This window comes from Cinclus cinclus, chromosome 14 (assembly GCF_963662255.1).
Source record: "Cinclus cinclus chromosome 14, bCinCin1.1, whole genome shotgun sequence".
NCBI classification, from domain to species: domain Eukaryota; kingdom Metazoa; phylum Chordata; class Aves; order Passeriformes; family Cinclidae; genus Cinclus; species Cinclus cinclus.
Window position 1 is genome coordinate 12,279,572 of NC_085059.1, and position 12,414 is coordinate 12,291,985.

Here is a 12,414-nt window from a genome sequence, read left to right on the forward strand (position 1 = left end):
GCTACAAACCTCATCTTCGAGTAGCCAGCACCTGCAGCTCCTGTCAATGCTGTTTCTCAGGCTAGAAACCTCAAATTTAGCTGGGATCAAGGGGAAGGGAGCTCACAAAAACTTGGTGCTAATGAATGCTGGAAACCTGGAGCCCTATTTTTCAGTAAACTTTTGCCTCTCTGGTTGTTTCAGTCTGAGTATGGTTCTGATGTCTTGTGTGTTAGTATTTTCCCTTTTGGAGTGCTTTTTCTGAATTCTCTAGAGGTTTTTAAGCCCAGGTTGAGCTGGGCTCTGAGCAACTTGGTCTACTGCAGTGTCCCTGCCCAAGGCAGGGAGTTGGAAAGAGCTATCTTTAAGATCCCTCTGACCCAAACCATCCTAGGACTCTGATTCTACTCTGGTTTTGGAGAATTTATACAAAGATTCCTGATTCACCTTACTGAAAAAAGCATTTTTAAAACTGCTTTGCTCACACCTAATGACTCCAGGTCAGTCTTCCTGACATTTTTACAAAACTACAGTCACTTCAGTGATGCCTCCTTAGTACACATTTGGTGGCTGAAAGATTACACACTTTCCCATCTAGCTATTAACACCTATCTGTTTGTATTTCTGTACTATCCTTATTATTATGTTGGTACTGTTGGACCTTTGAATTGCGTTTCCCAATTGTGATAAAATTTTATACATGGGAGCATTTTAGTGATAAATCTCTGGAGAAGTCCTGATGTTGTCCCATTGGTGGCTTTGTTACCCTGCTGCACACTGTGCTTCTCCAATATTATGGTTAAGAGGGCTTGAGTTATTAATCTAAAATAATTCTTTTTAAAAATCCATTAGTCATTAAACGATTACAACAATTATTTGTTCTCAACTATGCTGTTAAGTTTAAATGCTGATGATAAAATGTAGTGTCAGACCTGTAATGTCTGAGTCAAGCACAGGGGAAGCAGTACAGTCCCACCTATTCTTTGCCTACTTGCTCCAAAATAGGGAGCAGAAGGATCTCCAGGATGCAATAGAGATCAGGACAGGCAATGTCTCTGCCATGTGTCTGTACCTTCTGTCAGGGTCATCCCTGCTCAGACACCTGACTTCTACTGATGTGAACTGAAAATGCTATTGGCCAGAAAATGCTTTTGACGTTTTTACTTTGAAAGTAGTGACAAAGTTAGAGAATGTCTATTTTAATTGCTGTGTTCAGGTAAAAGCAAGAATTAACTTACCAGTATGAGAAGAAGCTGTAAAGATACCTCACTGACAATCTTCCACGTGTGGTCTTCCCAAAGTGTGACTTTTTGTCAAGTGACGCTTGCACGTTTAGCTCCAACAAGCAAAATGCCACAGAGATTGCCAAAGTAATGTCCTGGCCCCAGTGCACATGTTAGCAGGAATTTCTCCTCTTGTTTGCCTTGTTTTGAATGTAAACTGATATGTTATTTTTTAGGTTCTTGAATAGATGCTGTAATCTACTCAGGCTGCCCGAGGTTAAGCTTGCTCTGGGATCTCTGGCTCTCCTGACAGAGTCTGCTGGATTTTGGGACTTTGGAGCAGCATTCCTTGGGCTGTGGAAGACGTGGGTAAACATGCATGGCTCTAGGCTGCTGGAGGAGGAAGAAGAGGACGCTCTGGTGTTTGTATGGAAAGAGAATATGGCAATGCCCCACATGAGACCAGCTCCAACACTGGAAATTTTCTTGTTTTTTCCTTACAAAAGCACCATAAACCCAGCAAATAAAATGGTGCATCACAGGTGATCCCAATGAAGTCGGCCAAACTATTGATGGAGCCCACAGCTAAAAAAGGAGCTGAGATGAGACCAAAAGAAGCAAGTTCATCTGGTTTGAATTACAATTCTGTTTGCTTTAGAATTTTCTAGTTGAAAGACACAAGTTGGCCCTCCCAACCTGGTGCAGTGTCAGAGAAATCTATTAAACTACACTGGAGGTTGTACTTTCAATACCTAGAAAATATTTTTGGATAAACACTTCTGTTGACATTAAGACTTTCAGAGTTTAAAATAGTGAGATTTAATACAGCATAGTAAATTTTACACTGCAAACAGATCAGGATTCTGTTATCTGAATGCACAGTGTGATGCAACTCTCATGTGTTAAAAATCCCCTCCTATGCTGAAAAGGCCCATTTCATTCCACATTAGCTGCTTGTAAGAGTTTTTTGATATTTTTCAATTCTTTTAGTGACATCTAGTGAAACTCGGAGAAAGTGCAAGTTCATGTGAACTCCAAGGATCAATCCAACTGCAGTAGCAGATGCTTCACATTTAAATGCCCAAAGTACTGCACCTTATTTCATTTACTGTCCCTTAAGCTGCTGTCCAAAGAATGCACAAAATGCATTCTAGCAATTATAAAGTCTGAGGTCATAAAGTCTGAGCTGGTCAAACATTTTATGCATTTGAGGTACAAAAATAATTTACTCTTTGTTCCTTTTAACTTTGGGTATATATTTACAATAACTTTTATTTTATATTTTGAACTTTGCCTTCTGTTATTCATTTCACTGCTCCTCTACACTTGAAGGCTCCAAGTATTTCAACACCCCAAACCTTTGCAGGAGTTCAAGCTACACATTTTCAATATTTGGTATTCCTCATCCCTCTCACAGCTAACTTTTCAGAACTTAAAAAATAAAGACTTAAAGGAAAAATCAATCCAAGTATACCAAGAGCAACAGTTCAAACATTTTACTAAATCAATTCACACAGTTTCAAAATTGTAAATATAATTAAGGACAACAGGGTTTCTGTATTTTTGTTTCCAGAATCATTAAAGACAATAAACAAACACAAATTAGGTTTATAGCATCTGTTCTTTTAAAAAATGAAAGGAACGCCACTTGATGTATTGATAAAGCACCACAACACAGTTACAAAATAGGGTTGGCCTGTTTCTTTCACAAGTAAAAGACTACGTATTCCTAACAGCTTCCTGCTTCAATCCATACTTCATTAAAATAAAACTATAAAATCTTCTAGATTACACAAACTTCAGACAATGCCTGGTATAACAGTGCATTAAGAGCACTAATGCCAACTATCAGTGCCAACATAAAACAGTTTAGAGAGGAAAAACAAAACAAAAAGTCCAGAACAAAACAACAAAACCCTCAACTTTATTTCCCTAGATGAGCAAAACTGAAAATAAGGGATGCTCTGCCTCACAATGAGTTAAGGATATGGGGTGCTGATGGGTGGAAGAGGGGGCTGGTACTGTAGCTTTCTAGGCTTAGTTGGCATCTAGTTTGGCCATTTCCTGCACATATATCCCTATACTCTCACTGTCGAAGAGCACAAAATACACTGTCTTGATTGAAGAGGACATTGTTGACACAAAATAGCTGGAGATGGCTTTCAGGATCAGCTGAGCAGCTGTTTGCTTTGGGAAGCCATTTCTAGAAGGAGAGAGAAAATAAATGAAGAAAATGAAGACTTGCTGAACCAACTTTTGATGGTTTAACCTCCCAGGGAAGGTTCCAGCTTTTCTCTGACACCTCATGGTAAATAAAGCTGAAAAGCCAGTTTTTGCAGTCTGAATTAGAAGCTACAAACTTGTTGATTTAGGCAAGACCTAAAATGCTCAAACAGAAGAAAAGCATTCCCAAAATATGAATACAACGTCTACACACACTGATATGTTGAACCTCATGATACCTGATAGGTCAATTACTCTCATTTAACAGGTAGGTAAACCAAGAGCCTGCAGTGTTTTGGGAACCAGTGTATGTGTTTGAGCTGCAAAGTTAAACCTGTCCTGAAAGCAAAGCAACTGTTAAAGAAAAGTAAAAAGGGACAGAGAACTTGATATAGAATATGAAACATGAAAAGACCTAAAGTACAATATGGTCTTACCACTACTAACAGTAACTAAGCACATGATTTTACAGGACCTAACCTGACAACCTTTCTTATAAACTTATTCAAATTTTAATCTAGAAATCCTTGTCTGAAAGACTCATCTAATCTTAAAACAAGTCAAGCACAAGTAGAATGGTCTGAACAAAGCTATGACCTGAACTTTTTAGGTCATGGCAAACTCCTGGAATTATACCTGGTAACTGCTTGGCATGTGGCCTGAACTTTGTTGCTGTGTTACTCCTGAAGTACTGCTACTCACCCAGAAGTGGTTTTACCCTGCCCAATTCTGAGCCCTCCCCTAGCCTAAGTGCTGTGCTCTCCACAGTCAGTCTGAAGGTGATGGGACACGACCACTCCATAAGGAGTAGCACCCAAAAAGAACCTGAAAAAGAGCCTGTCGAACATCAGCTGGTTCCTTGACATGCACTTACAGATAGTGGTAGTTAATACTCCCCATTATAAAGCGTGTACTGTTAATACTACAAATACACAGATTACATGGCTGGATGAGTTTCTCAGCATTTTCTGAGCAGTTCAAAGAAGCTGGGCGAAATCCACCTCTGGATCTAACATGTGAGCATTTCTCAGTACTGTCTCACTGAAGCACCACACTGCTAACAAAATGGTGCTGTAACCTACCTCTTATTCTGTGCTGCAACACACCAAATGTGAAGGGTAACTGCCCACTTGCTGCATATTGCCTTAGCAAAAAACATTCTTAGAGAGCAATTCTGTGTCAGTCCTGCCCGTAATGCAATATTATACATGTTGTCTTGAAGATAATGTTTGTGGTATTTCGAAAATGACAGCATGAAACAGCTTACACTGTTTTTTCTTTTCTGAAAATGCCTGATTTTTTCCTTCTGTTGAAGAAAATAAAAGAAAAAGGAAAAAGCACTGTGTGCAAAGCTCATACTATTCTGAAGCCCAATGAGCTGGTGAGGGGTTATCAGCTGTGTGAGAAGTTAATCAACTCAGAGCAGTTTTGACACAGGAGCTGCTTAGCAGTCAGCAGCTTTCACACCCAAGCATTTGCAGGTTACTTATGAATGCTGCGTCCTGGCATACAGTGAAGAGATCTTCCAGGAATTTTGCTCCTGAACTGTCATGCAGGGCAGCACTGAAATGTGGACATACACTGTTTCTGAAGTGTTCTCAGGGGCCTCTGAAGCCACACAACTTCCAAGTGCTCTGGCAGGGTGGTCACACCAGGGCACATGAAAGAAGAGTGGCCTGCTGAAAGGAAGACCCAGTGCCAGGCAAGCTAGCAACAATCCATCTCTCAGGACACCTCTACCAAAAAGAAACAAAAGAGAGCAGAAAAAACAGCAGAAAGGTGCTAGCCTGATGGCCATGTATGGGCTGAAAGAAAAAGAAGACTTATGCATTGATCTATAGGTCCGAGTTAAATTCTTGTGAAAAGGCAGTTTGGGACTTTAACCAAATCAATGTCAATTCAGATCAAAGTCAGAGCCTCAGAATGAAATCCCTTCTCAGAGGACAATTTCGTGTTCAGTCCCTAACTCTCCTTTCCCTTTTCTCCTGCTGGCCCTACCAGGCTGAACTCCAGACTACCTCTGAACAGCACCCAAATTGTGCTTTCCCTACGTTGGCTGTAGCTGAGCATCTGGCCCAATGAATGCTACAAGTATGCTATTTTAATTCCCCTCGTGATTTATTTGAACTGCCCTCATGTAATCCCATTCCTCAACTATAAAAGAGAAGGAAACTGTTTATGTGGGTTTACTGGGTGATGTCTGCTTGACAGATGCCTGTACTAGAACAGCTGCATACATGTGGTGTCATTGGCATTTGCTATCTTTTAAAGCTTTACTTTTTTGTTTTTAATGCTGTTGACTTCATAAAAACAAGTAGAGAGTATTGTCAGAATATATTATGTTCTCTCAAAAATTAACTTATGCTTGAGTATCTCTACTTAAGACCAAAAAAAAAAGGAAAAATACATAGCCTCATATATTACCCAAGGCCTTTTGATTCCTCTCCATCTTTTAAAAGCACCACTTCAACTGGCTCAAGTAAGAATGACACATATATGCCGAGTGGAGAACTTGCCCCAGATCCTGCCTGTCAGTAACCAGATTTCAGAACAGAATGTGAATCCTGAGGATTGTTCTAGGCTGCATCATCTTCCAGTACCCACTTCATAATAAGGGCTGGGAATGGTTCTTTGCTGGGAGCTATCTAGAAAAGACAGGGCTGTGTGGAAGATATTCTAAGTGGTCCCACTTTTACATAACCAGTTCCACAGTCACTCTGCACTCTCCATATTATTCCGTGAGAGAATAGTTTCTCTCAGAGAGTGATTCAGAGCTTCTCTTTGTACTGACCAGCCTGTGACTCTGACAGCTAATCCAACAGGTTACTATGAACCCTCTGTTCTATTTCTCTATTATGCAAAGTATTCTCAAGTTATCTCCTTAAAATGACACCTATGCAAATTAACCTTAGCTGGAGATTTTTATGATGCAAGTTGCTTAAATTTAGCATCTTAATGAAACTTTTATTTCTTGTCATACACCCAAAACCTCAAATACTGTTTCCTGCCCTAGGCCACACAATATGCAAGAATTAATCTAGTGTTGCAACACAGCACAATGGGAAGAATATTCTTGTACACCAGCCAACTTCTTTCATGGCAAACTCAAGAGGTTCAGTTGTTCAGGGTTAAGAGCCACAACTGTGTAATTCAGCCTAGATTTGGCCCTTGATTTTCCTACTGAGCCAACAATGAGGGCCAGGTGTTCCCAACCTTCCTCTGTACCCCAAATACAGGAGCCTCAGACTAAAGGTGCAGTCAGTCTGGACTGAGACTCTTAGGAACATGATCCAACTTTCAAAGGCACTGAGCACACTGTATAGAGCCAAAGGACCTGAACTTTAGATTGAAGCTTTCAAAGACCTTGGCAAGGGTTTTAAGGGGCTTTTTTTTGGTGTTTTTTTTTTTTTTTTAATTAAATAGTCCTGTGATGTAAACTGCATGGAATTCAGTTTATGGATTTTGGATGAAAACTCAAAGTGACTCTGCAAATCCTGAGAATCAAGGCACTTTAGGTTTGCTGCTTAAACAAACACTAAGCCATGTCTTCTGGACATCGTAAGACAGGTAAGTTTTACAGGTAAGTTTCTTTACACACTAAAATCAGGCAAAAGAGAACCTTTCTTCATGTTCTTTTCCACATTTCCAATTTATATGAATGAATTGATAGTCTGAAAGAAGTCTTTTAATACTCTCTTGTAAGTTCACTTTATGCTTTTTATCCCATTTGGATGCTTTAAGATTTGCAGGGATCACTGAGATCTGCCAACACTAAACTAAGGAAAACACTGCAGGCTCCATGCACTACCTGAACAAAGCTAGAAGAAACTCTTCTTTTAGGGAACTGATTTAAACAAGGAAGAAAAAAAGCCAGCATTGTAGCAATGTGTTTTGTACCTGGGAAGGGCCTGGAACATCAGATGACACTTAGAGGATGTGACCTATTTGGCATCAGGTTTGCATGACAGCCTTACCTGCCACTGCCAATGGAAGGAAACGCGATGGATTTCAGTTTCTTTTCATCAGCCAGAGCCAAGCAGTTCTTCACCGTCTTTTCCAGCAGCTCCTCGCATTTGTCTGAGCCCCAACCCGGGCTATTACAGTGGATCACAAATTTTGCAGGCAGTCCATGGCCAGCACTGACAACAGCTAGGAAGAATTGAAAATGAAACATAATTACTTTCCTCTTTTTAGGATTAAAGGAGTGTACATGTGATTGAAATAGCACACAATCAACAGACATTCCTTCAGCCCCTGAGAATGTTTTAGATTTACAAATCACAGCCTTAAAATATAACATGATTACAGAGACTTTGTATTTTCCACTTCCAGCTGCATTTTGCTGTGATAATTTATAAATCATAGCTAGGATCGAGCTTATTTAAGAGAGAGCAAGAATTCGTGGCTGACATCAAAGGAAGTGCATTTATACTGAGGACTGGGCAAGGAGAAGGGCAGTATCTGTTTGAACCCAAACCCAGACAAGGGATGAGCTTGCTTTGGTTGGGTTTACAGCAGAGATACAGTAAATACCAGGATGCTGGACAGGCACAAGGAGCTGAATGACCTTCAGCTTCTCCTGCTAAATGTACAGTGTGTTCAGCTGGCTTCTGATCATATCCCAGACCAAACTGGAGCAGTTCAGAGCTACTAGTGCTCTGCAAATCCCAAAAGAAGGATGGAAAAGAGGTGAATTAAGATTCTGGCTTTCCTTCCATCTTTGTCTCTGAATAACTATCATTAAGACATTTTGTGTGATTTCAAGACTTTGGGCCTGGCCTTATTTTAGCATTTCTGTGTATGGGTCATCCAAGATCACTTGAACAATGCTGGGCTTAGTTTCTCTCTTGCATCACATTCTTGACAGAGGGGTGGAGAGGATGCATTTACAGATTTGCAGTGCTTGATTCACACTGTGCAATAACAGGCCAGGCCTTGTATGCACAAAGAAATGAAGAAAACATTTTACTACGCTAATCATATCTTATCACCACAATATTACCAAGGATATGTGGGGACTAAGAAGATGCAGCAGACCCTGCCTACAAACTGCTGACAGGCAGGGATTCTCCAGATGAGAGGCCTCTTTCTGCAGGAGAACACATTCTGGGTTCACTACTTCCCATCACACAGCAACAACAGACTGTGCTCTGCCTGCCAGAAACCAGGGTTAGAGGATCTCCGTCATTTCTGAACTCGCTGGGCTGTGGTTGCAAATAAAAAGTTTTAACTTCAGTTTGTTAAAATAAAAAAAAAATAATAAAAATAAGGTGGAGGGAAGCAAACCACCCTAATCACAAGCTGAGGGAAGAAAAACATCAAAACATCTACCTGAAATCTCACAAGTGCCTATAGCAAGCCTTCACAGTGAGTTAGCCCCTAAAATACTCCACAAAAGCATAGGTATAAAATGGCAGCTTATGTCTTCACAAAACCATAAAAAATACCAGTAAGTTGTGGTTTTTTTAAATTAAAAAATCAGTTTTGCAAAGGTGCTTAGTGGTCTGAAATCCTCTATTCCATTCTGGAATGTTCATGAGGCATTTTGCTATTTAAATACAGTAAAAGTAACTCTTTGCACATGATCATCACATATGGATACTATCTCGTGGCTGCTGCAGGAAAGAGAAAATAGACTTTGTCATGTGGATCCTGACCAGGGGTTAACCAGAACATTTTGAAGGACAATGGAAGCACATGCATTCTTATGGGTTTGCAGAGTCCCAACATGTTGAATAGCCTCAGTGTTAAGCAATGTTAATTTGTCATAACGTGCAACTAAAATGTTGGCAGATTCAGAATACATCATAAATCCAAGAAAAATCAATTAAAAGCAGCTGACATATCTCTAGTCAGATATGAAATGTGGATATCATCCTCATCCTGAAAGAATAAAATACTGTACTGATACACATGACCAACTTTAGTATTTCTCAGGGAGTGTTTTCCAGGGTAGTCACTAATTAACTCATTAGGATTCTGATGATGACAACTGTTCATTATCAAGAGCAGCTGTCCCTCACTTCAAATGCAAATGCACCAAAATGGGAAACAAGAAAGAGAAAGCCAACTATGGACTTATTCTGTTCTAGTCACATTGCAGGTAAGCATTCTGGTTAAGGGTAGATTAAAGGGAATCCCACAGAATGGAGAAATCTGAAAACTGGCTACATGTAGGATTGAAAAATGGATGTATTAGTTCTGCTCTAGAGTCCTCCAACAAGTCCCTAACATCCAGTTTATCCCAGTGCAGTGCAGAGCTGCCCTCAAGTAAAACTGCCAAGCAAACCCCAGATCTGAGGGATGCACTAACAGCTGAGAAAAAGAACTTCTCTCTTCAATTTGCCACCTACTTGGAGCAGTTTGGCCTGGGCTGCTAAGAAATCCTGTACAGAAGTTAGTAAAAAGAAAAAAGTGAGTAATTGATTCTGCATATTTTCGCAGAACAAAAATTCCAAGAGAAACTTTTAAAAAGCGAGGGAGAAACCCCCAAAGTATTAAACTCCAGAAGTAAACAGTTGTAATTTTTCCTGTCAGAGCTGAATTCTTACATCTCCCCTTCAGCTGTAGTTAGGATTCGTTTACAAAACTGTGCACACTGTATTTATTTTTATAGCATAAACACAGATGGCAGAATCAGCCTTCTATATGAACAACATGGATCAGCAATTTCACAGATGGTCTAAAATAATATATTGCCATTATCAAACTTTATTACTCACATAGTAGATTTTTCTCTGATATTACATAAATTTTGATAACTAGGCATCAGAAAGTCGTAAGCTTTTATAGTGATGATTTTGGCACTGATTAAACTAAGTACCCAAGCAGATGCTGAACTTCCAGCACATGCTTAAGTTCAGTGAAAGCCAGTGGCGTTTCAGCAAAGCAGATGTTTAACAGAGTTGGACTCAAAAATAAGCATCTCATTAGTTGCTTTTCTGAACTCTGTCCTTAATGATGAACACTGAGTGTGCATGCACGTACCTGTGAACAGCCTGCCTTTACTGTAACACTATAGCACTGCCCATTTCCCAGGTGCCTTGGTAAAGGTTACTTAAGATGCAATGTGTGCAGTTTAACTGTGGAGAATACAAACATACAGCCCTTGGGAGCTGCCTGCAGACAGCAGAGCCCCAGTGCTGCTGCTGGAGGAGCTGGGCTGTGTGAGCCAAGCCCCAAGGCCCGCAGAGCTCTGGGTCAGGGTCCCGAAGCGCGCTCTCACCTCCGGCTATGTCCAATGGCCCGTTCTTTTTGCGGAGCTCAATGACGGCCTCCACAAACTCCTTGCCACCTTTCTTTTCCAAAGTGCTCCCTGAACAGAGAATTGTTAGTTTACACCTCTGATCTCAGAAGACATGTGACTCATCACTTGCTTTTGTTACATCACTCTATAGTTTTCTGCCCAAACATTTTTTGGGGACTGCAAAGTAAGATCTAAACCTTTTGGGACTTGAGAATTAGCTAGTCATTAAAAACAACAACAACAACAACAGAAAGAACATGAAGACAACCCTAACAACCCAAAAACCTCACACTGGTATCCCTTGCTAACATTCTCAGACTTGAATTTACTATCAAAAAATATCTGGCATGACATCCCTACCTTCTTCCTTCTCATGTGCATCTCTTAGTGTGAAATGTTCCAGAAGAATGTGCTAGCTCAACAGTGGCTGAAGGTTAATAATTCCTTCCCCTAGGATTCATTTCCCCTCTTTTCTTACAAATTGTTTTAAAGAGCCATTTGCCACAATAAGAATTTGAAACTCACCTGATCTTGGTCCCTGACCCCAACAGGTGGCCCCAGGAATGAAACAGTCTCGTGAGTGCAGCGGGCTGCTTTACTTGGTAACTGCCCAGCTTGTTGAGCCACCTTTAACCAAGAGGAAGAGCCTCAGAAATAAGGAGAATCTCTAAGGAACACATTCCTCCAATGAACCTGTCTGACTACAACTAAGGAGCTGGACAAAGTCATTCTGGGAGAAGAGCTGTGCAGTGTATCAAGGCAACCAAAAGGTATTGCTGTTTACAAAGGCAGTCCATCACTAAATGGTTTAGATCTTATTTTGCAGCTCTAGTTTTAAATATTAATGAAAGAAAAAACAGCCCAAGAAAGCATTTTCCTAACTACATAGGCATCCCACGTAATTTTGCACTGTGCATATTAATTATAATGGTAGATAAGTAAAAAGCAGTGATATCATAAAAGCTCTGATTTGAGCTATTGCTTTGAAAACTGACTTCCAAAAATTCAAAACTAGGATCTCTAAATATCTAGACATTTATTTTGTGACACCCCTTACTTCCACTGATGAAGAAAGAAAAAAATGCAATTTCTGATGGAAGTGCACATACTATATGCTCCAGGAAGCAGAGTCCCTCCTCCAAGATTCCAGTTACTAAACCAGGTTATAGCTCTAGGAACTAAGAAGAATGCAAGATGCTTTTGTTTTGTTTGGCTAAATTTCTTCCAAACTGAGAAGTTAAAAACAATGCATTTGTGTTCCATTCAAAAACTGAATCTGTGACCCCGAGTCTATTTTGTTAGTGGGAGTTTATTGCTTTTGGTGTACAAAAGCTGAGGACAATTACAAAAGCCATGCCTTTTCTTTGGCTTTTTTCATTACTAGTTCACAACTGGGGTTGCCAAAAACTGGATTGCAAGGTCAGGCTGCGTAGGTCAGAGTGTATTTTGCTCCTTGTGCTCATTTAAACTTTTAAATATAAATACTTCAGCCAAACTCCTAGGAGTTTTTTGAAACTTGAAGATCCTTATCCTAGTGCAACTGAGTGGGAGGATCACGTTACAAATCTCTTAGAAAAGACAGTAATGACTTTATTTGTGGCAGCGAGGTGTCTTTAGGAGAGTGCTAGGAAAGGAGATCCACAGCAGCACTGAGATGCTTGGAAGCACTCTGCCCTTCAAAGGCAGTGAATAAAGCACAACACCCTGTGCCTTTCTGCTCAGCCCATCCAGCAGATGTGGCTG

General features: G+C 40.3%; 1 protein-coding gene across 5 annotated transcripts in view; it reads right to left on the bottom strand.

Moving 5' to 3' along the window:
- Positions 1 to 2,753: 2,753 nt before the first annotated feature.
- Positions 2,754 to 12,414, bottom strand: part of LOC134049552 (core histone macro-H2A.1) — a 42,634-nt gene continuing 32,973 nt past the window's right edge. For 3 of the 5 annotated variants that reach the window (XM_062502077.1, XM_062502076.1, XM_062502078.1), the window contains 3 exons: positions 10,651 to 10,740; positions 7,400 to 7,574; positions 2,754 to 3,405 (listed from right to left, as the gene is read on the bottom strand). In XM_062502077.1, the coding sequence (XP_062358061.1) occupies positions 3,240 to 3,405; positions 7,400 to 7,574; positions 10,651 to 10,740 (431 nt within the window). In that variant the 3' untranslated portion in view covers positions 2,754 to 3,239. Of the gene's footprint in view, positions 3,406 to 7,399; positions 7,575 to 10,650; positions 10,741 to 11,196; positions 11,299 to 12,414 lie in introns of those variants that run through there. The other 2 variants (XM_062502079.1, XR_009933616.1) reach the window with 2 other exon arrangements.